The 26,505-nt window shown below is 46.0% G+C and overlaps 1 protein-coding gene across 1 annotated transcript; it reads left to right on the top strand.

The window, feature by feature from the left end:
- Window positions 1-6,959: 6,959 nt before the first annotated feature.
- Window positions 6,960-25,541, top strand: LOC138301893 (glucose-6-phosphatase catalytic subunit 1-like). The gene is made up of 5 exons (XM_069242369.1): window positions 6,960-7,260; window positions 21,872-21,981; window positions 22,590-22,695; window positions 23,629-23,744; window positions 24,085-25,541. The coding sequence occupies exons 1-5, from the start codon at window positions 7,031-7,033 to the stop codon at window positions 24,594-24,596; spliced, it is 1,074 nt and encodes a 357-aa protein (XP_069098470.1). The 5' UTR covers window positions 6,960-7,030; the 3' UTR covers window positions 24,597-25,541.
- Window positions 25,542-26,505: the final 964 nt, after the last annotated feature.

Raw genomic sequence — 26,505 nt, 5'->3', positions numbered from 1 at the left:
AGTTTTCCAAATCAATGTTGCTAAATTGTTTTTTGCATGAAATCCCACATGCAGATGCTAATTTGAGGTTAGATGAGGATTCATTTGTTGCACGATGCAATTTGAGACCTTGTTATGCTGACTAATGTATGCAATTAGCTCATTACAGATTATAGTTTTAGTGGTTTGCGTTGCTATTATCGAATGCATTGTTATTCAAATGCTGCATAGATTGCATCTTTTTCGCCGTTATGGACAGCTATTAATGTTCATTTACATATATCATTTGGTGTTGAGACACATTTATATCGTGCTAGCTTTGTTAATATAGGGAAATAAATTCATTAACTTTGAATGAACTGGTGTGGTTATTCATGGCCGGAAGGTCATGGTTCGCCGAAATGTTTTCTGGATTAATTGTGAAGTGTTATGTTGATCAGGGCATTGCTTATGTTCGTTATTGATTATTGATTTGATTAAATTGACTAATCTCGGGTGAAGAGAGCCCCACTTGGTCAAAAGATTCATCGACCCAAGAGCGTCCAAATACAGGTAATTTATTAGTACAGAACGCTCTATCAATAGCAGTGCCTGGGGAGGGTGTGGCGAGGGCTCAGTGTTGCTGCTCTGAAGCCTTTCTGGTCGCTGTTTGGCAGGTTGGCCGCGTCTTGTGCACTAGCCTTTGGGACTGGCAGTAACGAGACTCCCAGCATGGACTGGGAGCACAGCTGCCAAGGGTGCCAGCCTCCACTTTCGCCCCGTTTTACTGAGGGGGGGCCTAAACTTTTTTTAAACCATGGAACTATGAATGTGTTTTTTTTTGTGCTGTTAGTAGTTCACTACTTCGCACACATCTTCTGAAAAGTGCAAGAGAATACACGCGAGTCGGCATTCCCAAAGTTTTGATGGAGATTAATTCAAGTACTCCACCCATCACTTTTTTGTTCCAGCCCCGCCGAAGCCTGATGCTGAATATGGTCTGCAGGAAACGCCCAGTAGACAAGCTCTACGAGCGACTACTACTCACTCCTGATCAGTGCATAAACTATCCATTTATTCATGTTGTAAAGCATTAGCGAACCAGAATAAGGTACCAAAGGTGACCTCTCCCTCAACCTTGATAGAGCGTTCCGTCCTAATAAATTACCTGTATTTGGACGCTCTTGGGTCGATGAATCTTTTGACCAAGTGGGGCTCTCTTCACCCGAGATTAGTCAATTTAATCAAATCAATAATCAATAACGAACATAAGCAATGCCCTGATCAACATAACATTTCACAATTAATCCAGAAAACATTTCGGCGAACCATGACCTTTCGGCCATGAATAACCACACCAGTTCATTCAAAGTTAATGAATTTATTTCCCTATATTAACAAAGCTAGCACGATATAAATGTGTCTCAACACCAAATGATATATGTAAATGAACATTAATAGCTGTCCATAACGGCGAAAAAGATGCAATCTATGCAGCATTTGAATAACAATGCATTCGATAATAGCAACGCAAACCAATAAAACTATAATCTGTAATGGGCTAATTGCATACATTAGTCAGCACAACAAGGTCTCAAATTGCATCGTGCAACAAATGAATCCTCATCTAACCTCAAATTAGCATCTGCATGTGGGACTTCATGCAAAAAACAATTTAGCAACATTGATTTGGAAAACTCCTAACTAGGGCTCTTATCAAAAATCAGCAGTTGGTTACCTAAAAAGAAACACAATGCAATTGTACATTTTCCTTTCATATTTACCAAATTCAATCAGCATTCAAGGAAGTCTTCATCTCACAGGTACCGGTTTCGATCAGCATGGGACGGGGGCAAAGGGGGCAGGGTGGACGGGGCAATTGCCTCACAGCGGCAAGATAAAAGGACAAAACTACTACTTTATGCAAAGGGGCAAATCGAAGTTAAAGTCTCTAGAGCGAGAATTACTTAAAGTCTCTTTCTCTCGATTAGAGAAAGCATCAAAGTCTCATTCAAATGGCGTCGAACATCAATTGGCATCGTAGAAGATGGCAAAATGACGAGGTCGGCAAGATGGGCCATAATGGCTGCAATGGGCAATAATGTCTTCGATGGGTGCAATGGGTAATGGCCGCTTTCTTCTTGTGCACCAGGTTTAAATAATCAACAGTTCAAATCCAGTAGGGTCTTCCATTGGAGGGTTCATAGGTTGGCTTCAAATTGTCCAATCAAAAACAACAATTTACAAGCTTCTACCTAGGCCTACATTATCCTTGGAGTCGGGAACGTAAGTTGCAACATATTTTACCAATTAACTCACTTTCAGAGCTTCCATTGTCTGCACCTGCAGATTGACCTTGGAGCAAAGAAGAAGATGCCAGGCTGGCACGAAACCTTAAAGATAAGCATGTGAACCGATCTCACTGGAAAAGTACAGCTTCAAGCAGGAATACACGTTTTATTAGCACATTAGAAAAACACGAGCATCTAAACCGTGAGACAAGGCAACTAGGCCGAAGCCTCCACTAAAGTTATGCTAAGTTAAAACATTTCAAACAAGCAAATCATGGCACACGTTTACGGTTATGTCAGATTAGTACAATTCTAATACATCACGTTATATAAAGCACGCTTATAAATGTTGGCGAACTACTCTGAGGGCACATTTGTTCCCGTACAATCTTTATTAGTTCGGTTAAAGTCACACTTGATTATTGCGGCACTACGTTTATGCGCTAATAAATGTAAAACTTTTGTTTCTGCGTCATCAACCTTAAACCAGGGAAAAATATTTAAACAAGCATTGGCATAGCCAATAGGTCTTGCCTATGCCAATCCTTGTTATACTAATGCTATTACGACCCAAGGCCCTGCCACTGCTGGCCAGTGTTTGGCACTCACTCTCTCTAACCCATTGGCTCATCCTTCACCCTGTATAGCAATTCCCTCCTTGCCAGAGGGACACTTTGTATCCCAACTCTGCCTTTCTTTCCAGGTCTTTGGTACCCGGTTCTTTAGATCAGGGTAATTAAATCGAAGCAGCGAGGACAGGTAGTACAATGCATCAATGTGTTATATGAAAGCTTGGACCTGGAGGTAGGGTGCCACTCTGCAAAGCACTGCTGTGAGCAGTCTGGGGTTCTTTCCGAACATGTAATGCTTTGCTTGGTTTTCGAGTCACAATGTCTTAATTTTCTAAAGTGTCAGAATTTCAGCCATGTTTTAAACAAAAATTTCAGTCTAGAGCACACCCAGAAAAGTCTCTTTGCTCGTGGTAGACAGTGTTTTTTTGGCTACTGGGACCTGTGTTGTCACTGTTTGTTTGGGTGAGGCAGCGTAGGCCATGCTTGTTGGCCATTGTGGCCTTGGTAGTGCTGTTTTAGTTCTGTTACCCTGTGTATGATTTTCAGTTTGTCAGGGGCTGGGGTACAAATATTGATGATTGGGGTGTTTGAAGTGCTTGCATGTTTTGGAATGGCTACTCTCATGCTTGGTTGATTGTTGCACATGTACGAGCGCCAGATATGGCCAGGCCTGAAGTCAGCTGGTAAAGACTTGCACTCTTGTGCAGTGCTTAAGCAAAATAAAAAAAAAGTAGTTCCTTGAAAGTGAGCACTTGAAGCACACAAGTAAAATGGTTGTGCTCTAAGGGAGGGACCCTACGGAGGGAAGGACACCGCAATAGTCTCACATATAGGAAACCCATAAAGAGTGAAGCTAGAATCATGGCTTCTTACAAAGATCTGCAATAGAGCGTCCCATACATAAGGCAAACCAGTGTCACGGGCCGAGCATCCAGTGAGTGTTGCAATAAGACCTACAGGGAACAAAGCTACTATAGATCTCACTAAAAGTTGATGAGCATTGACTTTGTGAATACACAGGACTATACTGTATAATAGTGTACTATCCTTCACATTTAATATCTCAGGGATGGCTACTCTTCTACTAGCGTGAGCATTTAAAAATTAAGCTATTTTGCTATACACCCCCAAAAAATGAATTCTTGATGATAATAGTTGCAGCCTTCTAAAACTCATATGTGTTGATCCTTTAATTTGTTTAGGAAGTGATAACAAAAATGTATTTTAACTCGTAAGTGTAGCTATCACATTCAATCAGGTTACTCTATTGACACACGGCCCTACAAGTAATTTATTGGATTCAAAGTTCACAGAACAGATCAATGTTCTTTTCAAATTTTGAAAAACTCTGCTGGTGCGAAGGGTGTACTGTGTACACCTACAGAGGCTACTAACGCCTAAACATTTTAGATGATTACTACTTTATATGAGAAAAGTTACTGAATTTTATTGGACAACAAAGTGCAGAGAAACGAATGCGGTGGATAGACAGTGATTACAAAGTTTAGCTCTGTTTCTAGATTTTCTAGCAAAAATTCCATATGATACCTAATATCTCGCCATCTAACGTGTAAAACGAACATGTATACTCAAGATACACTCTAGGAGGAGTATTTGTCCATAAGGAGCTCTTCCCTCTATCATCCCAGGCCACTGCTGAGGTGGTTGTATGTGAGAATATTGCATGCAGAAACAATCTCTGGAATAAAGATTGCTACCTAAATATCACATACACAAATACTCACATATAACAATTGTACACATATAACATTTTTAATTAAGTGTAGATTTTCTATGATTTACTCCAATGGAGTTATATGTTTGTAAGTGATATATATGACATGGTATTTACGTCACATGATTGACTGACAATGTTATTCTGGTCCCATTTCCTTCAGAATGAGGGGCTAGAGAGTGGAGAGACTATGATGATTTTTTTGACAGTCCATGTTGGACTAATTTAACCTAACGCTTTTGTATAGGTTCTGCCACCATGCCCCGTGTATTACAGAATGCTGTGGCTCTCCCCCATGCCCCATGCATGTCAGAAGGCTGAGGTTTTTCCGCCATACCCCGGGCGTTACGCAATGCTGCAGCTCACCTCATTCTTGATTTTTCTAACTTTTAATCCATTACTGAGCACATTTTCTACTTTACTATTTTCCTATATAGATAAGGACGATATTTAGGGGGTCATTACTATCCTGGCGGACGGTGGTAATTTGGGGAAAGGTACTGCCAACAGGCTTGGCAGTACCTTTCCCCAAATTATGACATTGGTGGTTTGGCTCAAGCCAAACCGTCAATGTACCACTCTGTCCGCCAGGGTGGTAACAGCCGCCGGGCTGGAGACTTCGGTCTCCAGCCAGGCGGCCGTCACAAGACCACCCTCGGGATTATGACCCCGCCTACCGCCATGGTTTTCGGGGCAATCTTACCGCCACAAAAACCATGGCAGTAGGCACTATCAGTGCCAGGGAATTCCTTCCCTGACATTGATAGGGGTCTCCCCTGCCCCATCCTTCTCCCCAGAGTCCACCCCCACCCTCCCCCTCCCTCTCCTGACCCCCCGCACATTTACACACCCACACGCGAACACATACACACTCATACACACATGCATACCCACATCCACTCACGCATGCACACATGCATACCCACATACCACAACACACACTAACATACATTGTCACACACACACATTCACAACACACAACATACACGTACACTCACATTCAGTCATTCACGCACGCATTCTACGCGACTCTCACCCGCATGCACGCATTAAAAAAACAGACACCCCCCCACACACAACACCCCCACACATGCACACAACACCCCCCCTCCTGTCGGAGAACTTACCTGCTTGCAGGTGGTCCTCCGGCAGGAGATGGAACGCAGCGCTGCTGCTGTCCGCCAGCAAAACACCGCCAGGCCGTATCATGGAACATGATATGGTAAGCGGTGTTTTGCTGGCGTGGCGCTGCTACTGGCAGCAGCGCCACCTTGCCGCCGTCTTCATCACTAATGCCCTGTCTAGAGGTCTCCTCAAGCAGAACCAGGCACTGCTGCTCGATCCCGCTCTGTACAGATTGCGTTGTTGTTGGCTGATAGATGCTTACAGGTTAGTGGCAAGTGCTATAGGAGAGTAGTTTCCACCCTGTAAGGATACATAAGCTGGGTGAAAAGCCAGGAATCAGTAGGCGAGAGCCAGCTGTGAGTATTTTGCACACTACTTGACCACGAATGGCAAAATGATTGCCCAGAACTCTTTTTTTGGAACGAAGAACATCCCATAGGTCAGCCCATAATGGAGAGACTGACAGGCACACAAGAAGCAGTGGCACGAGCCGGGCATGTGACTAAGTCTTACTCCTGTCCGACCTTCTCAGGCACTGAGGTGTTCAAGAAATTTGGATTTTGCCTCACAAGACCACAGTCTGCAAATTTTCGTGGGCAAAATTAGAATTTTAATGGCAAAACTTTGCATATCTGAGAAAACAGGTAACTTCACAAAGTTACCGATTCATTAACTTTACAAAAGTTAACTTGCAGGTTGAAATTCCTGCTCAAACACGAGTTTAAAGAAGAATTTTCCTCGAATGAAAGTTGTTTTTGCAGGTGGTTGTGCACAAACCGGGCACGATTTTCCCTCAAATGCATTTTGGGCAAAAGTTTGCATTTTTGTCTAAACTCCACAAAGACTGTATGTTTTAAATAACACTTTGCAAAGTTTTCGTTGGGAAAACTTCGCAATTTCGCACACTTTTAGGTGCAGAATTTAATCAGCACTTTATGATTGATAACGCGTACTGGGTGTCGAAAATGTGTTTATATCAGGAACTTTTTAGATGTTGTTCCAGAACCAATTAAAAAAAGCTTGAAAGAAAACTTAGAGCATAAAGGGTTAATGCCCCCCAGGTGCAGTGTGTGTCAGAGTGGCTGTTTTTTACGACAGCCCTGCGTACGTGTGCGTCACGTCTGCTGAGGCTCCTGTGTTTGGCTGTTTTCTTCATTCTGTTGAAAGTGTGTTTTTTTGGGTTCAAAGATCATTGGCCGTGACATCAATGAACGGCAAACAAGAGGTCAGGGTGGTATAAAACGAGCAGCAGAGCAGAGCAGGAGCAGAGCAGGGTCAGCAGAGACAGACAGGTAGAGAGGCATTGACTGAGCTCACAGCAGGTTCACAAACTTTGTAATAGAACCAACATGGCGACCAGCATGGACCTCCTCCACGACTCCGGGGCCCAGATGGTGCAGTACCTCCAGGTGAACTACAAGAGCTCCCAGGATTGGTTCATGTTCGTCTCCTTCGCTGCTGACCTCCGCAACACCTTCTTCGTCTTCTTCCCCATCTGGTTCCACCTGTGCGAGGCGGTGGGCATCAAGCTCATCTGGGTGGCCGTGATCGGAGACTGGCTCAACCTCGTCTTCAAATGGTGAGTACAGGACCTACCCGGGAGCTGAGAACATGGTGGCTGTAATTTCATTACAGGGCCAATAATTTATGAAGTCCTCTGTGATTCAACATCATATTATTTCTCACCCTAAGACAAAGCCATCACCCCTATCTGCCAACCTGTATTGCCATTAGCTTCCTGTATTGCCAAATGTGTAGAGCCGGCGCAGTCTGACTCTGATTAGGGAAATTACCTGACTCACAAAATCTCTTGAGAGGGTTATGGGTAAATAAGTCAGTGAAATATTCCACTTTCTGGGCACTTTGGCTTTTCTCTCTGATCTCTCCGAACTTACGGGTCGCCTCTATCTACTATTAAAGACATTTATCCTCCCTATCTTGCATAAAATGTTCCCAACAGTGGTCTTAAAAACTGAGCTAAAATATCCCGTGCTAAAATGGCTCCAAATGTTGAAAAGGATACCTTCTGGGAGGAAAATTTCATGCAATCTGAGATCTGATCTTTCTAGTTCATGTTCTCTGTCATCTTAAGTTTTGCAGAACACCTGCCCACAAATTCTGATCATCCAGCACAAATACTTCTCCTTGAGACTTTGTGCTTAGACTTCTGTTTACCGTTGTGGGTTCAGCTGTGACGAGCTCTTGTCTGCTGTGTTATTACTTTTTGGTGGCAGATTGCTGTGTTATTGTTCAGAACATTGTATAGTTATCCACAAATTTGAGGTTGGGTCAACAGTGTCCTTGAAAACAAAGGCTCACCAAAGACCCCTAATTATGTTGCGGAGCAAGGCTTTGTGCCATCTTTCTTCCTTTTCAGAGAAGAGGACAATAGGACTTCAGGTACCTGTGCCACACACCCCTATTCTCACTGTCCCTCTACAAATGTAAGTTTCTAAGATGAAAAAAAACCTTACAATGGGAGCCGGGACATCAAGGTTATATATGTCTGAAAACAGTTAACAGTGGTTGTTTTAACCTCATTACTGTTGCGCACTCATCATGTAGTCTCAGGGTTGGACTACAAGAGCTCTACTTGTACCAGCATTGAAGCATAAAGTTGGCTCACTGGAGTCACCAACTCCCATCCTGTAGTCATGAGTCTGTGAAGAACCAGTGACTTTAAATTCTGAATACTGGTTATTTCAGTTTGTCAGTCTTTGGAGATCTGATGGATAGAGGGCCTCACGATTTCTGGTTCTCTTCCCTTTTGAGACGCAAATGAACTTGGGCAAACTGCTTTTAAGTATTGTACCGCCACAAGTCAGTGACATGGTACATATGCATGGTCAACCATATTGACTAAACTTTTCTCTACCTGCCTGTGCAGGGGTAAAGCACATGGTGATTGCACAAGTGATATTTCCTGTCATTTGCTAATAAATTATAGTTAGTTTTCCTTACTGTGTCAGGGTAGGAGGGTTCCAGACATCGTGATTTACTGTTTTGTTAAGCAACTGAAAGCAATATCCAAAATGGCTGTGCTGTACTGTGCAAAGGGAACGCAGCTCAGAGCCATTTCTACTAAAACTGGCCTGCTAATGCAGCCATCCTTTGATCCGACGCTCAAACGAGGCTGCCTTGCACAACCTTCAGCCTCACACCATGGTGCAGAGGTGAGTGCCTGCTGCCTTAGTATAGTGGCCTACTGTTAGAAATGGGGTTTTTGGTTGGCAGTCAGGTTACCCTCTGTCCAAGCAAAAGCCCTCACTCTAGTCAGGGTAAGTCACACACTATCCAAGATTATCCTGTGCCCACCCTCTGGTAGCTTGGCACGAGCAGTCAGGCTTAACTTAGAAGGCAATGTGTAAAGTATTTGTGCAATAAATCATACAATACCACTATATAGCACCACAAAAATACACCACACAGTGTTTAGAAAAATATATAATATTTATCAGGATAATTGTAGGTCAAAAAGAATAAAGATGCAATGGAAAATTGTAGAACTATCACAGGAAAGTGATATAAAGTGTCTTAAGTCTTTAGAATGTAATAAAGTGTCTTTCAAGCACAAAGTACCTGGTTTCTGGTGGAAAATCTCCTCAGAGGGCCACAGGTGGAGAGATGCGTGGAAAAAGGGGTGTGTGCGTCGATTTCCTCTCAGCACACACAGACTTGCGTCGTTCTTTTCCACGCGGGGAAGTCGGGCGTCGTTTTCCGGCACGCAGACAGTCTCTTCTTGTGGATCGCGGGGATTACCAGATGTCCCGGGTCTGTGCGTGGATTCTCCTGCTTGTTTTCCGGCTGCGCGTCGTTCTGCGGGGCTGCGCGTCGAAGTTTCGATCTCACGGTAGGCGTCGCGTTGATTTCTCCTTGGAAGTCGGACGGCGTTGTCCTTGCGAGGCCGTGCGTCGAAAGTTTGGTCTCACGGCAGGCGTCGCTTCGATTTCTCCTTGGAAGTCGGGCGGCGTTGTCCTTGCGAGGCCGTGCGTCAAAGTTTCGCACTCACGGTAGGCGTCGCGTCGATTTCTCCTGGAAAGTCGGGCGGCTTTGTCCTTGCGAGGTTGTGCGTCGAAGTCTCGATCGTCCCGAGGGCGTCGCGTCGATCAGCGTCGGTGTGCGGCGTTTTTCTTGCCGTGAAACAAGCTGTGCGTCGAAATTTTCGGCGCACGGAGCGTCCAAGTGAAAGGAAGAAGTCTTTTTGGTCCTGAGACTTCAAGGAACAGGAGGCAAGCTCTATCCAAGCCCTTGGAGAGCACTTTCACAGCCAGACAAGAGTTCAGCAAGGCAGCAGGGCAACAGCAAGACAGCAGTCCTTTGTAGAAAGCAGACAGGTGAGTCCTTTGAGCAGCCAGGCAGTTCTTCTTGGCAGGATGTAGTTTCTGGTTCAGGTTTCTTCTCCAGCAAGTGTCTGATGAGGTAGGGCAGAGGCCCTGTTTTATACCCAAATGTGCCTTTGAAGTGGGGGAGACTTCAAAGAGTGGCTAAGAAGTGCACCAGGTCCCCTTTCAGTTCAATCCTGTCTGCCAGGGTCCCAGTAGGGGGTGTGGCAGTCCTTTGTGTGAGGGCAGGCCCTCCACCCTCCCAGCCCAGGAAGACCCATTCAAAATGCAGATGTATGCAAGTGAGGCTGAGTACCCTGTGTTTGGGGTGTGTCTGAGTGAATGCACAAGGAGCTGTCAACTAAACCTAGCCAGACGTGGATTGTAAGGCACAGAAGGATTTAAGTGCAAAGAAATGCTCACTTTCTAAAAGTGGCATTTCTAGAATAGTAACATTAAATCCGACTTCACCAGTCAGTAGGATTTTGTATTACCATTCTGGCCATACTAAATATGACCTCCCTGCTCCTTTCAGATCAGCAGCTGCCACTTCAACAGTGTATGAGGGCAGCCCCAATGTTAGCCTATGAAGGGAGCAGGTCTCCCAGCAGTGCAAAAACGAATTTAGGAGTTTTACACTACCAGGACATATAACTACACAGGTACATGTCCTGTCTTTTACCTACACAGCACCCTGCTCTAGGGGATACCCAGGGCACACATTAAGGGTGGCTTATATGCAGAAAAAGGGGAGTTCTAGGCTTGGCAAGTACTTTTAAATGCCAAGTCGAGGTGGCAGTGAAACTGCACACACAGGCCTAGCAATGGTAGGCCTGAGACAAGGAAAAGGGGCTACTTAAGTGGGTGGCACAATCCGTGCTGCAGGTCCACTAGTAGCATTTAATCTATATGCCCTAGGCACCTGGAGTGCACATGACTGGGGACTTATAAGTAGATTAAATAGTTCAATCAGGTATGATCCAAAGTTACCATGTTTACAGAGAGAGAGCATATGCACTTTATCACTGGTTAGCAGTGGTAAAGTGCGCAGAGTCTAAAAACCAGCAAAAACAGTATCCAAAAAGAGGAGGGAGGCAGGCAAAAAGTTAGGGGTGACTACCCTAAGGCTGTCAGGTCTAACATGTGTCCCCCCCAGCTGAAAGTGGGGAGAGCTACCCGACCTCCTGGGAGCTCTCATCGCTAAGGCGGAAGTACCTGGAGAGACCATCAGCATTGGCGTGGTCAACCCCTGGGCGATGTTCCACCGTAAAGTCCATCCCCTGTAGGGAAATGGACCACCTCAGAAGTTTTGGATTCTCACCCCTCATCTGCATGAGCCATCTGAGGGGCCTGTGGTCTGTCTGAACTAGGAAGTGAGTCCCAAACAGGTAGGGCCTCAGCTTCTTCAGTGCCCAGACCACAGCAAAAGCTTCTCTTTCAATAGCACTCCACCTCTGTTCCCGTGGTAATAGCCTTCTGCTAATAAAGACTACCGGTTGATCTTGGCCCTCCTCATTTAGCTGTGCTAGGACTGCCCCTATGCCATGCTCTGAAGCGTCTGTCTGCACGATAAATTCCTGGGAGTAGTCAGGGGCCTTGAGCACGGGGGCCGTGCACATGGCTTCCTTCAGGGCGTCAAAGGCTTTCTGACAAGCCTCTGTCCAATTCACCAACCTAGGTTGCTTCTTGGACGTGAGTTCTGTCAAGGGGGACACAATGGTACCATAGCCCTTGACAAACCTGCGGTAGTATCCGGTGAGGCCTAAAAAGGCTCTCACCTCAGTCTGGGTTCGAGGTGGTTGCCAGGCCTTGATAGTTTCGATCTTGGCCTGGAGTGGCTGCACCTTGCCACCACCTACTAGGTGTCCCAAATACACCACGGAACCCTGCCCAATCTGGCACTTACTAGCCTTGATGGTCAGGCCTGCCTGTTGCAGGGCCTGAAGCACCTCCTTGAGGTGGAGCAGGTGTTCCTCCCAGCTGGAACTGTAGACAGCTATGTCATCCAGGTAGGCTGCACAGAAGGCATCCTTGCCAGCCAGGACCCCGTTAACCAACCGTTGGAAGGTAGCGGGGGCATTTTTCAATCCAAACGGCATCACCCGGAACTGGTAATGGCCGTCAGGGGTGGAAAAGGCGGACCTTTCCTTAGCCCCCTCAGTCAGGGCGATCTGCCAGTACCCTGAAGTAAGGTCAAACGTACTCAGGAACTTGGCAGCGCCTAGCCTGTCCACGAGCTCATCAGCTCGGGGGATGGGGTGAGCATCAGTCCGTGTGACTGAGTTGAGACCCCGGTAGTCCACGCAGAACCGGAGTTCTGGCTTCGCGCCTGGGGCAGTAGCCTTAGGGACCAACACCACTGGGCTGGCCCAGGGACTACTGGACTTCTCAGTAACCCCTAGCGTCAACATCTTGGAGACCTCCTCCTTGATGCTGGCCTTCACCTTATCTGACAACCTGTAAATTTTGTTCTTCACAGGGAGACTGTCACCGGTGTCAATATCATGAACACAGAGGTGGGTCAGTCCAGGAGTAAGGGAGAAGAGGGGGGAGAACTGCTCCAACAGCTCATAGCAGTCTCCTTTCTGGTTTAGAGTCAGGGAGTCAGACAGAATGACCCCGCTTACGGACCCATCACCTTCTTGGGCAGAGAGGAGGTCAGGGAGAGGTTCACTCTCCTCTTCCATTCCTTCATCTGTGACCAGAAGCATGTTGATCTCCGACCTCTCAAAATGAGCTTTTAGTCGGTTCACGTGGAGCACCCTTAGGGGGTTCCTAGGGGTTTGGAGGTCCACTAGGTAAGTGGCCTCCCCTTTCCGCTCCTTTATTTCAAATGGGCCAGACCAGCGGTCCTGGAGAGCTCTGGGCTCTACTGGCTCCATTACCCACACTTTGTCTCCAGGTTGAAACTCTACCAGAGTGGCCTTCTGGTCATACCATTGTTTCATCACCTCTTGACTGGCCTCCAGGTTACTTTGGGCCTCTTTCCAGAAGCGGGTCATCTGATTGCGGAGGGCCAACATGTAGCTGACCACGTCCTGAGGGGGTGTCTTTGGAGCGTTCTCCAATCCCTCCTTGACAATGCTTAAGGGTCCCCTGACGGGGTACCCATAGAGAAGCTCAAAGGGACTGAACCCTACCCCCCTCTGGGGGACCTCTCTGTAAGCAAAGAGAAGGCATGGTAAGAGGACGTCCCATTTACGCCTCATGGCCTCAGGGAGGCCACCAATCATGCCTTTCAGGGTCTTGTTGAATCTCTCCACAAGCCCATTAGACTGGGGGTGATAGGGTGTGGTGAACTTGTAGGTTACACCACACGCATCCCACAGATGCTTCATGTACGCGGACATGAAGTTAGTGCCTCTGTCAGACACTATCTCCTTGGGGAATCCCACACGGGTAAATATCCCCATCAGGGTTCTGGCTACCACCGATGCAGTTACGGTCCTCAGAGGGATTGCCTCTGGGTACCGGGTGGCATGGTCCACCAAAACCAGGATAAACCTGTTGCCTAAGGCAGTTTTGGGGTCCAAGGGGCCAACAATGTCGACGCCCACCCTTTCAAAGGGGGTGCCAACGACAGGAAGTGGAATCAGGGGGGTTTTAACCCTCTTTCCTGCTTTACCACTAGCCTGGCAGGTAGGACAAGCCCTGCAGAATTTGTCTGAGTGTGTCCTCATTTTGGGCCAGTGAAAGTGGGTGACAAGCCTGTTGAAGGTCTTGTCTTGTCCCAAATGTCCTGCCAGGGGAATGTCGTGAGCCAGACCCAGTAGGAAGGCTCGGTAACATTGGGGGACCACCAGCACACGTGCTGCCCCAAAGACCGGAACCCTAGGCTCACTGTAGAGGAGATCATTCTCCCAATATAGGTGGTGATTGCCAGAGGCGTCACCTGCTGCCTGGTTTAAGGCTTGTTTCCTCAACCCTTCTAGAGTGGGACACTCTTTCTGCGCCTTGCAGAATTCCTCCCTGGTGGGTCCACCCTCAACTTGCCAGCCAGCAAGCTCAGGTAAGTCACCTAGGGTGGCAATGTCTTCCCCAGTTGGCTCGGGAGTCTCCTCCTCAGGAGCCCCGTCAGCCACTGTGGGAACTTCTGGGGCCAGTTTCCCGCGCCCCTCGTCCCTCCTCTTGGCAGCTCTCTGGGCCATCGTTCCAGGCTCCAGATGCCCTTGACTTCCCTCTCGGTCAGCCATGGACCGGGTGGTCATGCAGACCCACTCAGGTAACCCTCACATCTCCAGGTGAGATCTGAGCTCTACTTCTTTCCAAGCAGTATGCTCTAGATCATTGCCTAACAGACAATCTACAGGCATGGCAGGACTCACAGCTACTTTCAGAGTACCAGAGACCCCCCCCCACTCAAAGGGAACCCGAGCCACCGGTAGGTGACTCTCGCGATTGTCAGCGACTATGACCTGGTGGAATGTATTAGGGATTATCTGCTCTGTGGACACCAGCTGACTCTTGATAGTAGTCATACTGGCTCCTGTGTCACGCAGAGCCTCCACCTTCTGCCCATCAATGAGGACCCACTGCCGGTACTTGGAAGTATTTTTAGGCATGTGGACCTTGGACATCATTTCTCCTTCTCCCAGGGACACTAGGGAAATCTCTACCTGTCCCCCACAGCTATCTGGGTCCATCTCCCCCCCGAGCGCTACACTAGTCAACCCAGGGACCTGTCCAGTAGTGGACGGTGCCCTCTTGGGGCACTGGGGGTCGCCTTTATAGTGACCATACTGGTAACACTCCATGCATTTGGGGCTAGATTTTCCTGACCTGTCAAATGTCCCTGGCTTTTTCCCAAATTTGGAAAAGGAAGGGTTGCCACCCCCTCCCTGGGAATTCTTTTGGGGGCCTTTAGAGAGTTCCTTATCTGTAAGTTTATCTCCCCCCTCTTTCTTCTGTTGGGAACCCTGACCACCTTTGTGGGAGTCCCCCCCAGGTACCTTTTTGGACACTCTGGTGCTAACCCAGAGGTCCGCCTCCTCAGCAAGCTTCCTGGGATCAGTCAGCTTACTATCCACTAGGTGCTGGCGCAAATCGGTATAAGTAACATTAAGCATATGCTCTCTCAGGATCAAGTCATATAAACCTTTATAATCTGCTACTTTGTTGCCCCGCACCCATCCATTCAGTGCCTTACTAGAGAAATCAAAGAAATCTACCCATGTTTGTGTGGTTTGTTTGGTGCTGTCCCTGAACCTCTGACGGTATCCCTCAGGGGTCAGCCCAAACTTGGCAAGTAAAGTGGCTTTCTGGAGTGGGTATGTGTTTTGATCCGGTGGATCCAATGTGAGAAGTGTGTCCCTCCCCAATGGCGGCACATAACCCCACATAGCTACCCCCCATTGCCCTTCAGGAACCTCATGAGCCCTTAGTGCAACTTCATAAGCAGCTAACCATTTATCTATGTCATCTCCCACCACAAAACTGGGCACCACATTTTTGGGTATACGAACCTTCTTTTCTCCAGCAGGTCCTGTCTGTATGCTGCCACCATTATTGCTGGATTCAGACTGTCTTGCCTTGATCTCCAGCTCCTTGAGACTCAGTTCATGAGCCATCAATAGTTTCTTTTCAGCCAAAGCTCTTTCAGCTTCCACTTGTTTGGCTGCTCTTTCAGCTTCTGCTTGTTTGGCTTCTCTTTCTGCCCTCTTCTCCTCCTGTTGTGCCTCAATTTTCAGTTTTGCCATTTGCAATTGGAACTCCCTTTCCTCTCTCCTTTCCTCTGCGGTCAGGCTTTGCATGGAGACACTGCTCCCTGGTCTGGAAGGGTGCACAATTGCAGTGGTAACACCATCCATAGATAGTGAAAATCCTTCTGAGGGGCCATTTTCTGGCTCCTCTTCCTCATCATCCTCTAAATGGGCTTCTGCCCAGGCCCTCAGCGCCACTTGAAAGTCCTCCTTTCTGGAGGCCCCTTGGGTGGGTACCCTTAATGCTCTGCAGAATCCTCTTAGTTGTTTGACCGTGTATGTATCCAACTGGACTAGGTCAAAGTCCCCTGTCTGAGACCCAGTCAGAGACATGTTGAGTGAGGATTTAGTTTTTGAAAATTGTCAGGAAAAAAACGGATTTTCAAAAAGAGATAAAAACCAAGTTGACCTTCAACTGTGGGTAGGTAGTGAAATACTTAGCTACTGTATGTCACTGCACAAATACAAGTCCTATCCTCACCGCTGATCACCAATGTTAGAAATGGGGTTTTTGGTTGGCAGTCAGGTTACCCTCTGTCCAAGCAAAAGCCCTCACTCTAGTCAGGGTAAGTCACACACTATCCAAGATTATCCTGTGCCCACCCTCTGGTAGCTTGGCACGAGCAGTCAGGCTTAACTTAGAAGGCAATGTGTAAAGTATTTGTGCAATAAATCATACAATACCACTATATAGCACCACAAAAATACACCACACAGTGTTTAGAAAAATATATAATATTTATCAGGATAATTATAGGTCAAAAAGAATAAAGATGCAATGGAAAATTGTAGAACTATCACAGGAAAGTGATATAAAGTGTCTTAAGTCTTTAGAATGTAATAAAGTGTCTTTCAAGCACAAAGTACCTGGTTTCTGGTGGAAAATCTCCTCAGAGGGCCACAGGTGGAGAGATGCGTGGAAAAAGGGGTGTGTGCGTCGATTTCCTCTCAGCACACACAGACTTGCGTCGTTCTTTTCCACGCGGGGAAGTCGGGCGTCGTTTTCCGGCGCGCAGACAGTCTCTTCTTGTGGATCGCGGGGATTACCAGATGTCCCGGGTCTGTGCGTGGATTCTCCTGCTTGTTTTCCGGCTGCGCGTCGTTCTGCGGGGCTGCGCGTCGAAGTTTCGATCTCACGGTAGGCGTCGCGTCGATTTCTCCTTGGAAGTCGGATGGCGTTGTCCTTGCGAGGCCGTGCGTCGAAAGTTTGGTCTCACGGCAGGCGTCGCGTCGATTTCTCCTTGGAAGTCGGGCGGCGTTGTCCTTGCGAGGCCGTGCGTCAAAGTTTCGCACTCACGGTAGGCGTCGCGTCGATTTCTCCTGGAAAGTCGGGCGGCTTTGTCCTTGCGAGGTTGTGCGTCGAAGTCTCGATCGTCCCGAGGGCGTCGCGTCGATCAGCGTCGGTGTGCGGCGTTTTTCTCGCCGCGAAACAAGCTGTGCATCGAAATTTTCGGCGCACGGAGCGTCCAAGTGAAAGGAAGAAGTCTTTTTGGTCCTGAGACTTCAAGGAACAGGAGGCAAGCTCTATCCAAGCCCTTGGAGAGCACTTTCACAGCCAGACAAGAGTTCAGCAAGGCAGCAGGGCAACAGCAAGACAGCAGTCCTTTGTAGAAAGCAGACAGGTGAGTCCTTTGAGCAGCCAGGCAGTTCTTCTTGGCAGGATGTAGTTTCTGGTTCAGGTTTCTTCTCCAGCAAGTGTCTGATGAGGTAGGGCAGAGGCCCTGTTTTATACCCAAATGTGCCTTTGAAGTGGGGGAGACTTCAAAGAGTGGCTAAGAAGTGCACCAGGTCCCCTTTCAGTTCAATCCTGTCTGCCAGGGTCCCAGTAGGGGGTGTGGCAGTCCTTTGTGTGAGGGCAGGCCCTCCACCCTCCCAGCCCAGGAAGACCCATTCAAAATGCAGATGTATGCAAGTGAGGCTGAGTACCCTGTGTTTGGGGTGTGTCTGAGTGAATGCACAAGGAGCTGTCAACTAAACCTAGCCAAACGTGGATTGTAAGGCACAGAAGGATTTAAGTGCAAAGAAATGCTCACTTTCTAAAAGTGGCATTTCTAGAATAGTAACATTAAATCCGACTTCACCAGTCAGTAGGATTTTGTATTACCATTCTGGCCATACTAAATATGACCTCCCTGCTCCTTTCAGATCAGCAGCTGCCACTTCAACAGTGTATGAGGGCAGCCCCAATGTTAGCCTATGAAGGGAGCAGGTCTCCCAGCAGTGCAAAAACGAATTTAGGAGTTTTACACTACCAGGACATATAACTACACAGGTACATGTCCTGTCTTTTACCTACACAGCACCCTGCTCTAGGGGATACCCAGGGCACACATTAAGGGTGGCTTATATGCAGAAAAAGGGGAGTTCTAGGCTTGGCAAGTACTTTTAAATGCCAAGTCGAGGTGGCAGTGAAACTGCACACACAGGCCTAGCAATGGTAGGCCTGAGACAAGGAAAAGGGGCTACTTAAGTGGGTGGCACAATCCGTGCTGCAGGTCCACTAGTAGCATTTAATCTATATGCCCTAGGCACCTGGAGTGCACATGACTGGGGACTTATAAGTAGATTAAATAGTTCAATCAGGTATGATCCAAAGTTACCATGTTTACAGAGAGAGAGCATATACACTTTATCACTGGTTAGCAGTGGTAAAGTGCGCAGAGTCTAAAAACCAGCAAAAACAGTATCCAAAAAGAGGAGGGAGGCAGGCAAAAAGTTAGGGGTGACTACCCTAAGGCTGTCAGGTCTAACACCTACCCTTTCAGCAAGAACTCCTGTGCACAAACTCAGAAGGTTTAACTCGTTGTGTGTGTGCTGCGCTTTGCAGTACGCAAGCAACGTATCTCTTTTCAAGAAATAACCACATTTCTCCTTGTTTGCAACTGCTTCGAGTATGCGTTAGTTGTTGATACAAAGTCCGATCTGGCTACCTAAATAGATCAAGCTTTGAGTGAAAACCTATAGGCTGACCCGCCCCAGAAATCCTTCCTTTGTGCAAAGCGGCACAAAGTGGTTTATGAGCCGCGAAATGTTTACCTTTCCACTGCAACTCACCTCTTGTGCAGGACAGTAAATGGCAGGTGCCATTTTGCATTGCTTTGCATCAATTTGACTCACGCTAAGGCAAGAGAAAAGCCATAGAAAATCGAGACCTAAGAATGAAGTGTATGAGACTGACTGGCAGAAAGACCTACTAGCGACAGGTGATACCGAGGAGGGAGAGTCCACACTGTGCTGTACTCAAAAGCGTTTGTCTAAGTGTACCTTAGCAAGAGACGCTGGAAATGAAAAACGGCTCGCACTTCCGTGGGTGCCCAGCCCGTGTGAAAGGAGATTATTTCTCAGCAGTATGAGTTTGAAGAACAGCAGGGTTGAAAGAGATGTAGCCAGAAATCAAGCTCGTCTGAAAGGTGACTGACTTTGTCCCAGACCTATTGTCCTTCCAGAAAAACCGTGCCAGTCTTCAGATCTCCCAGTTTCCCATGAAGGTCTGACTACATCTCCTTTCAACTGCTTGCCTGATTACCACTGATGACAACCTACCCCAAACAAAATATCAAAAGCTGGCTAAAACGACGTTTAGGTATCTTTGCCAAAGTTCATTTTAATTTTATAGTCCAAAATATTGAAATAATTAGGAATGCTATTGAAGGTTTCTAAATACTTGAGTGCCCATGTGTTTGACTAAAGAGGGCGCTACCAGCCTACGAGGTAAGAGACGTACTGGCCGTTTGTACACCATGTAATTAGACAAATACTCCCAGAAAACAAATGAGGGCTTGACTGATACATAGGACTCCAAACCACTATCTACCTGGCAACATAATACCTCCACATGAGTGACTCCAGCAGTCATCTGCCATAAAGGCACCTCCACGTATGTTGGTGCCTGATCTGAAGAGGGGCCAAGGGTGAAAAATACACATTTTTAATGTACATTGATAGCCATCTAGGAAGAAAGCAAGGGTTGTGTGTAATAGATCCCCATTATTTAAATTAAATTAGATTTCCATATTTTTACTCACTTTCATATATTAGAATCAGGAATGAAATAACGTTTTAACTCCTTGAGAAATCATTTAACTACCAAAGTCCAATGGTGGCGAGTTACTTTCTCCAATTTTATGTTTACCTTGAGGTCTTGGTGTTAGATTGAATTAGTAGAGTGTTAAATTTATTTTAGTAATGTGACATTTTATAGTCAAAACGTTTGCATTGGTCTAAAGTGCTGACCTTGTTTTTTTAATGCATTTATACTCTTATCACATGCTAAAGTTATAGGTAAACTGGTTACGTTGACCACCGTTGATAACATTTGGGTGGACTTATTACTCAGTAAGTGATCACAGACAAAGGTGGAGCTATTTATATGAATATTAAAATATTTTTGAAGAAGTGACTTTATGCCACAGTCAATTTTAAGCATTGACCAAAGAATTTGGTAAGACAGACTTAAAATTGGTTAATGGAAAGATTGAGTTATACATTTAGGAAAAAGACTCAAATGAACGGGAACATACCAATTAGCCTTGAACCACAAAAAAATATAGTTTAATAGTTTAATATTACAGTGTAATCATATCAAAATGTTAATGACTTTTATGAGCTCATCAGCGACTACTAAAAGTTGATCATGACAATGAATCCAACATGAACAGCTGACTACCACAGAAAACAGTACTGAGGAAGACTGTCCTATATTTCCCCTCTGGTGGCAGTCAGTGGCAGAACGCAAAATGGTGGGGACCCCTGCAGAATGTGATAAGGGGCCCCTGAGTTTGCCAAGTATCGCAAATATTAATTGGCCTTGTGCTGAATAGGGCACCCTTGAACGGTTTAGGGGCCCTCTGAAGGCTTGGGGGGACATGTACGCTGCAGGGGTCTGCTGTACGCCTCTGGCAGTAGTGAAAATAGAGGTGCTTTGCTTTGTGCTGTGCTTGCTCACTGTGCACTCTTACTTCACACCGACTTGAAGTTCTTTGTAAGTGCAAGCAAAAAAATGTGAAAAATACATAGATAACTCCTAACTCACACAAAACCCTTCTGACTCAGCGGATCTATTCACAAAGGCATTTTGGAGTATGTGAACTAATACTACTCCTGAAGTATTGTTGTACTTACTCTTCCATGCCTTTGTGAATTGGCCCCAAAAAATATCTAAAATGGGAATATTGAGGGACCCTTTGTATACAATTAGTACAAATACAAAAGACTGCTTCACCTTTGCACGTTTACTAGTAGCGAGTTGGACTTTAGTCACAAAGGCATGTAAGAATAAGTAACAGAGTACCCCTGTAGTACTCATCCTCATCAAGAATGGTTTTCATGAAGATCCAGTGTGTGGGTTATTTCCCATTTGGACCACTGGCCAGTAGATGAAACACAAAAATGTAGCAAGTGCTCATCACAAATGTAATTTTGTGTGTGTGGCGCTGCACCCAGAGTACTGTAGGTGAGTACCAAAAAGTAAAGCTTGCAACAAAAGTTCCTTGTGCATTTGGAGGCAGATTCATCGTCAGATTTAATGCGTCAGCTATCCCGTAATTACTGTTTTAACTCACATCATAAACTGGTCTACAGATGTGGCTGCCATGTTCTTTTCCTCTGTTTATTCCATAGCCATTGACCCCGGCCTCCAATCAGAGTTTTGGTGTCACAACTTTGTCAGAGTGCTGGCTTGTAATTGGTTCCAGTGCTCTCAAATTTTGACTAGCAGTGTCTGAGAGACTACTCTCTGGTTGATTTTGACAACATGAAAGGTGAAGGGACCTCCTTCACATTACTTAACAAGGGACGAACAGACCAACTTCTTCCGTGAATGGTTGTTTCCTCTGCTATCCCAGCTTGTACACACATCACAGTGCATCAAGAACATCTCAGTGCGGCACCAGGGGTTGCATGACCAAGTTACTAAAGTGCCTTTTGTCCCTGCAGGTCGTTGCCATCACTGTCGAACAGCATTTTTTCTGTACCCATAGGGAGTTTCAATTTAATAAAAGCTGAAGCCAATAGGGTGTTCCTAGGATGAAATAGTATAAGATTCGCCGTAGAGAACCTCACCCCACTGAGTTATCTTAGTGGCTAATAGATACTTTCATGTCGTCAATTCATACTAGTATTGTTTGCATTTAGCCTCTGTCTGCCATTAACTCCTCAATTTGAATTGCAGGATCCTATCTGGCCAAAGACCATACTGGTGGGTCCATGACACTGATTATTACAACAACACATCAGCGCCGGTCATCGAGCAGTACCCGGTCACCTGTGAGACCGGCCCAGGTGAGCACCTGAGATCTTGTGAATAAAAAAGGATTTGTATGCCTGTTTGTAATCTCCCTTTAGGTAACCACTGATCTCCAGAGAGAGGGAATCAGGCTTTTCGGAAATATTAACTTGTGTCTGAATGACCTTTTTACCTTTTAGTGCTACCAATAGCTTTTATGGGAGATTACTACCATATTTGTTGGCCATTCTAAAGACCAGACTAGATTTCGGTATTCTCGATCAGTGCTATCTTATTGTTAATTCAGTCTATAACCTAAAAAATCTAGGGAACAGAGAGTGCAAGCGCCAGTACCCATCTTGGCAGGATGACAGAAGTGTATGTGCAAGTGAGATCTCGAACCGGGCAGCGTAGTCTGGTCCCAGTGCAGAATCAGAGAGAACTGGTGGGGGTCCACCTTCTTATCCTACCCCTTGAATTAACGGGGGAGCTTTGCCTAGGGCCTTACTGTAATTCACCTGTAAATGTTAGTTTCTCTATGAGGTGCAACACCTTCTTTGGCAGACATACCTTTGAAAGATCTGTTTTCATTATGATCTGTAGTGACCTTGTAAGATTCCAATGGACCTGCTCCTTATTGGATACCTTTCATTCGTGTCCGCAGGGAGTCCCTCTGGTCATGCCATGGGAGCCGCTGGAGTTTACTATGTGATGGTGACATCGCTTCTCTCTATTGTGCTGAAGAAGGACCCACCCACGTTCAAGAACTGGTGAGTGATGAAAAGCAAGTTAGCTAACTTACAATATTTAAAGGGGACACCTTCTGCTAGTAGACGGGAATATTTGGCAGAGGTGTCAATTAACACCTATAGAGATATCAGACTCACTATGGCCATGTCTTGCCTTAGGTGGATTGGGTGGATTGATAGACCTCTCATTTTAGGCCAATAAATTCATTTATGTAGAAAGCGAACTGTAAAATAAGTAGATCACAATTGTTGTCTCTGTTGTTAGAACAGTAGATGCCCTTCTTATTGGCTACATGGCCATCACTTTGCTTCTTGGTTTATTCTGTATCTCTTTGCTGGAAGAACAAGGGCCGCCCGGTCAGCATTATGTCAGCACACTATCCATGACTATAGGTCGGGAAAATCCTTCTTGTAATAGATGACCACCAGAATAAACCTTCTGGAGCAGACAGCAGCACCTTTTTACCGATATAGTAAATTCTTCTACTTAACTCGGCTACCGTACTTGCGCCTTTTGGTTGATAGGAAAACTATCTCTTCTCTTGTTTCCGGGGTGAAGAACACCTTCAGAATTATTAATATTCATCTTGTTGGAGTCAAAGGAGAGATACGTCATTTCGATATATAGGTAGACTAGTCCATTTCCAGGTATATCACCAGGCCCCTTGGGTGTCATTGGTACAGTTTGCATGCAAGCTGTAGACATGTTTCTTATTTCTATAGAAGCGTCCTTTTGTCTGCTAAATTTATCTTCCCACTCTCCAAATATAATATGTCGAGGGCTACTGTCAGATATGGACCTAATATGGACCATGTAAATCTCACTAAGAGTCTGAGATTTCCTTATTCCGTAACTTTCCATGTGACAGTACATATTGTCCTTATTCATTTCTGTTTATTACGCTACTTAGGTGCCTTTTCGTTAATGTGTTTCCTCCTTTTCATGTGTTCCAGGTGCCTCCGCGGTGCTGTCTGGACAGCGTTCTGGGTGGTGCAGATCTGTGTTTGTTTATCCAGAATATTCCTCGCCGCTCACTTTCCGCATCAAGTCATCACCGGAGTCATTTCAGGTCAGTGTTATGAGTAGCTGCTGTTCTGCCTTCCTTGTATGGTGAAGAACCAATAATCGAGGTACCCTAAAAGAGCATTGCTTTGATGGGGAAAGGTATAGCCTGTATCACAGACCATTTATAAATGATAATAATCATAAGGCCGATATGCATTTGTACAATCGCACCGATGTAAACAGGCATTGAGGAAAATAAAGCTATGATGTCTATGTGAAAACCCTATTCAGCCCATCATAGTATTCATACAATGCCTTTTGCACAGAAGTATAAATGGTCGTTTCTTAAATTTCCTAATATTGATAATGTTATTCTTAATGTCCTTTATCTTTTGCATTTCCAGGGATGGCTGTTGCTGAAGCTTTCCACCACATCCCCTCCATCTACAAGACAAGCCTGAAGAGATACCTCTACACCACCCTCTTCCTCTTCGTCTTTGCCCTGGGTTTCTACCTCATTCTGAAAACCCTGGGTGTGGACCTTCTCTGGACCCTGGAGAAAGCCAAGCGGTGGTGCTCGAGGCCCGAGTGGATCCACATCGACACCACCCCCTTTGCCGGCCTGCTCAGGAACCTGGGAATCTTCTGTGGACTTGGCCTGGCTCTCAACTCACGCATGTACCAAGAGAGCTGCAGAGGGAAACAAGGGGCACAAGTGACTTTCCGTCTGTACTGCATCATCTCCTGCATCATGGTCCTCCATCTCTTCGACTCCTTCAAGCCACCAACGAAAGTGGAACTGCTGTTCTACGTGTTGTCGTTCTGTAAGAGTGCAGCTGTACCACTTGTTGTTGTTGGGATCATCCCTTACTGTGTGTCACAGGCTCTGAGCCACCAGGACAAGAAAGCTTTATAGGAGGACGTGTAAAATGTCCACTGTATAAAGACAATGCAGATCACTCCAGCTGAGGTGCAACACTCTGGGCCACATCAGTCCAGGGAAGAAATCCTCTCTTTTGTGCTTAAATGCAGTGTGTGCTGCAGGTCAATGTCTGGTGTCCTTTCTCAGACATTTCAAGACAGAACTGAGATGGGAGATTCTCTAGATTTGGCATCAGACAGAATATTTCAAAAGCTGCTGAAATGTGAAGAGCCACGCAAAGGTCAGACGTGAAGTTTGAAGGCTAAAAAATAATGTCTATCTGTAGTTGAAAATGTTCAGACTTCTCAGAATGTACAGTGCAGAAATACTTTTCATAGGGAGAATAGGCACAAATATTATGAAACTAAGATGAGTAGAACATGCTAATATATGAAGCGTTGCATCACTTCCTGCTTCATGGAGTATATCTGTTCTCAGAGCAGATAGCAAAATCCAAGGATGTAATCAGATCACAAGGAAAACAAAAGAAAAACGGAAGAGAGGAAATCTATACATTCCCAGAGTCATCAGATCAAATCTAGTCACAGGGTGCGAACTGAGAAATAAAGCCTGGCTAGGAAGTCTGTTGGCTGATGTATTACAAGTGTTAGCTCTTTCATGAGCACCCGCTAGACAGAGCGGGATGAAACCTTCTCTCACTGGGCCATGGAGGACGAACCAGCTGTTTGGTTCCTTGAGAGGATCCTGCTGGCTTAAAGGGCACTTTATGACCTGGATTAGAGGCATTGTATTTTTCTATTTTGCAAATATTTATTTTGTTTGATAAAGCTTGTGGGCTATAAAATTTGTGTATTTCCTCAGGTGTATTGAGTCGCAATGGTATAATGTAGTTAGGTTCTGTACAGAAGGTATGTTATGTGTTCAAAACATGTTTTTATATATTAAAAACATTAAAATATGCCATCTCTCGTTTTACAATTAGCATTTTGGAGGTGTATAATGCTGTTTCTCCGCCATCCATACTGAGTGAAACATCATAGTACAACTTCAGCATGATTCATACAAAATGTCGAGCACTTACACGGATTTACACGGTTCAAAGTCATTATCATACCCTGGCCTGATTTGTTGAGAAGTAGGTTTGAATATGGGTAGTTCTCAGCATCCTATGTTCCATGTGATGCTGGAAACACGCTTCTCCCATGGTCCATGTCATGCTGAAAACACGTGTCTCCTCCTTTTTATCAACAAACCCTTTGCTATTGATTGATGACTGAATTTTCACATATTCCTTCAGGTTATCTTCATAATGGGTCTCATTCCTGCCACTGCACACCTTGTCTCTTGGTCCAGCCTGCCAAACGTTTCCAGGCAATTAAGTCTCTGTGTCTTGTATAAAATAACTTGAAAAAAGTTGGCAATACATCAGTAAGTTGGGTAGGTGCCATGCAGACTGTGCCACATGCAAAGTTCCCAATGTTGAGCAAGTGCCCCCGGGTCTGTACCACCTGCATACGCCCAATATTGAATAAGAGTCCTGGAGTCTGTGTCGCCTACAGGCTCCTAATGTTGAGCGTATGCCCTGGAGCCTGTACCACCTGCAGGGACCCAGTGTTGAGTACGCCCACTGGAGTCTGAGCCTCCTGCAGGGTCCCAGTGCAGAGCACGCCCACTGGAGTCTGAGCCTCCTGCAGGGTCCCAGTGTTGAGCACGCCCACTGGAGTCTGAGCCTCCTGCAGGGTCCCAGTGTTGAGCACGCCCACTGGAGTCTGAGCCTCCTGCAGGGTCGCATTGTTGAGCATGATCCCTAGACACATTGCCACTTGCAGGGTTCCAATGCTGAGCACACGCCCTGGAGTCCATACCACCTACAGGGTCCCAATATTGAGCACACCCACTGGAGTCTGTACCAACTGCAGGGTCCCAATGTTGAGCACGCCCA

This window comes from Pleurodeles waltl, chromosome 6, assembly GCF_031143425.1.
Source record: "Pleurodeles waltl isolate 20211129_DDA chromosome 6, aPleWal1.hap1.20221129, whole genome shotgun sequence".
Taxonomy (NCBI): domain Eukaryota; kingdom Metazoa; phylum Chordata; class Amphibia; order Caudata; family Salamandridae; genus Pleurodeles; species Pleurodeles waltl.
Note: the sequence above shows the minus strand (reverse complement) of the source record. Positions and strands in the feature narration are given on the sequence as shown.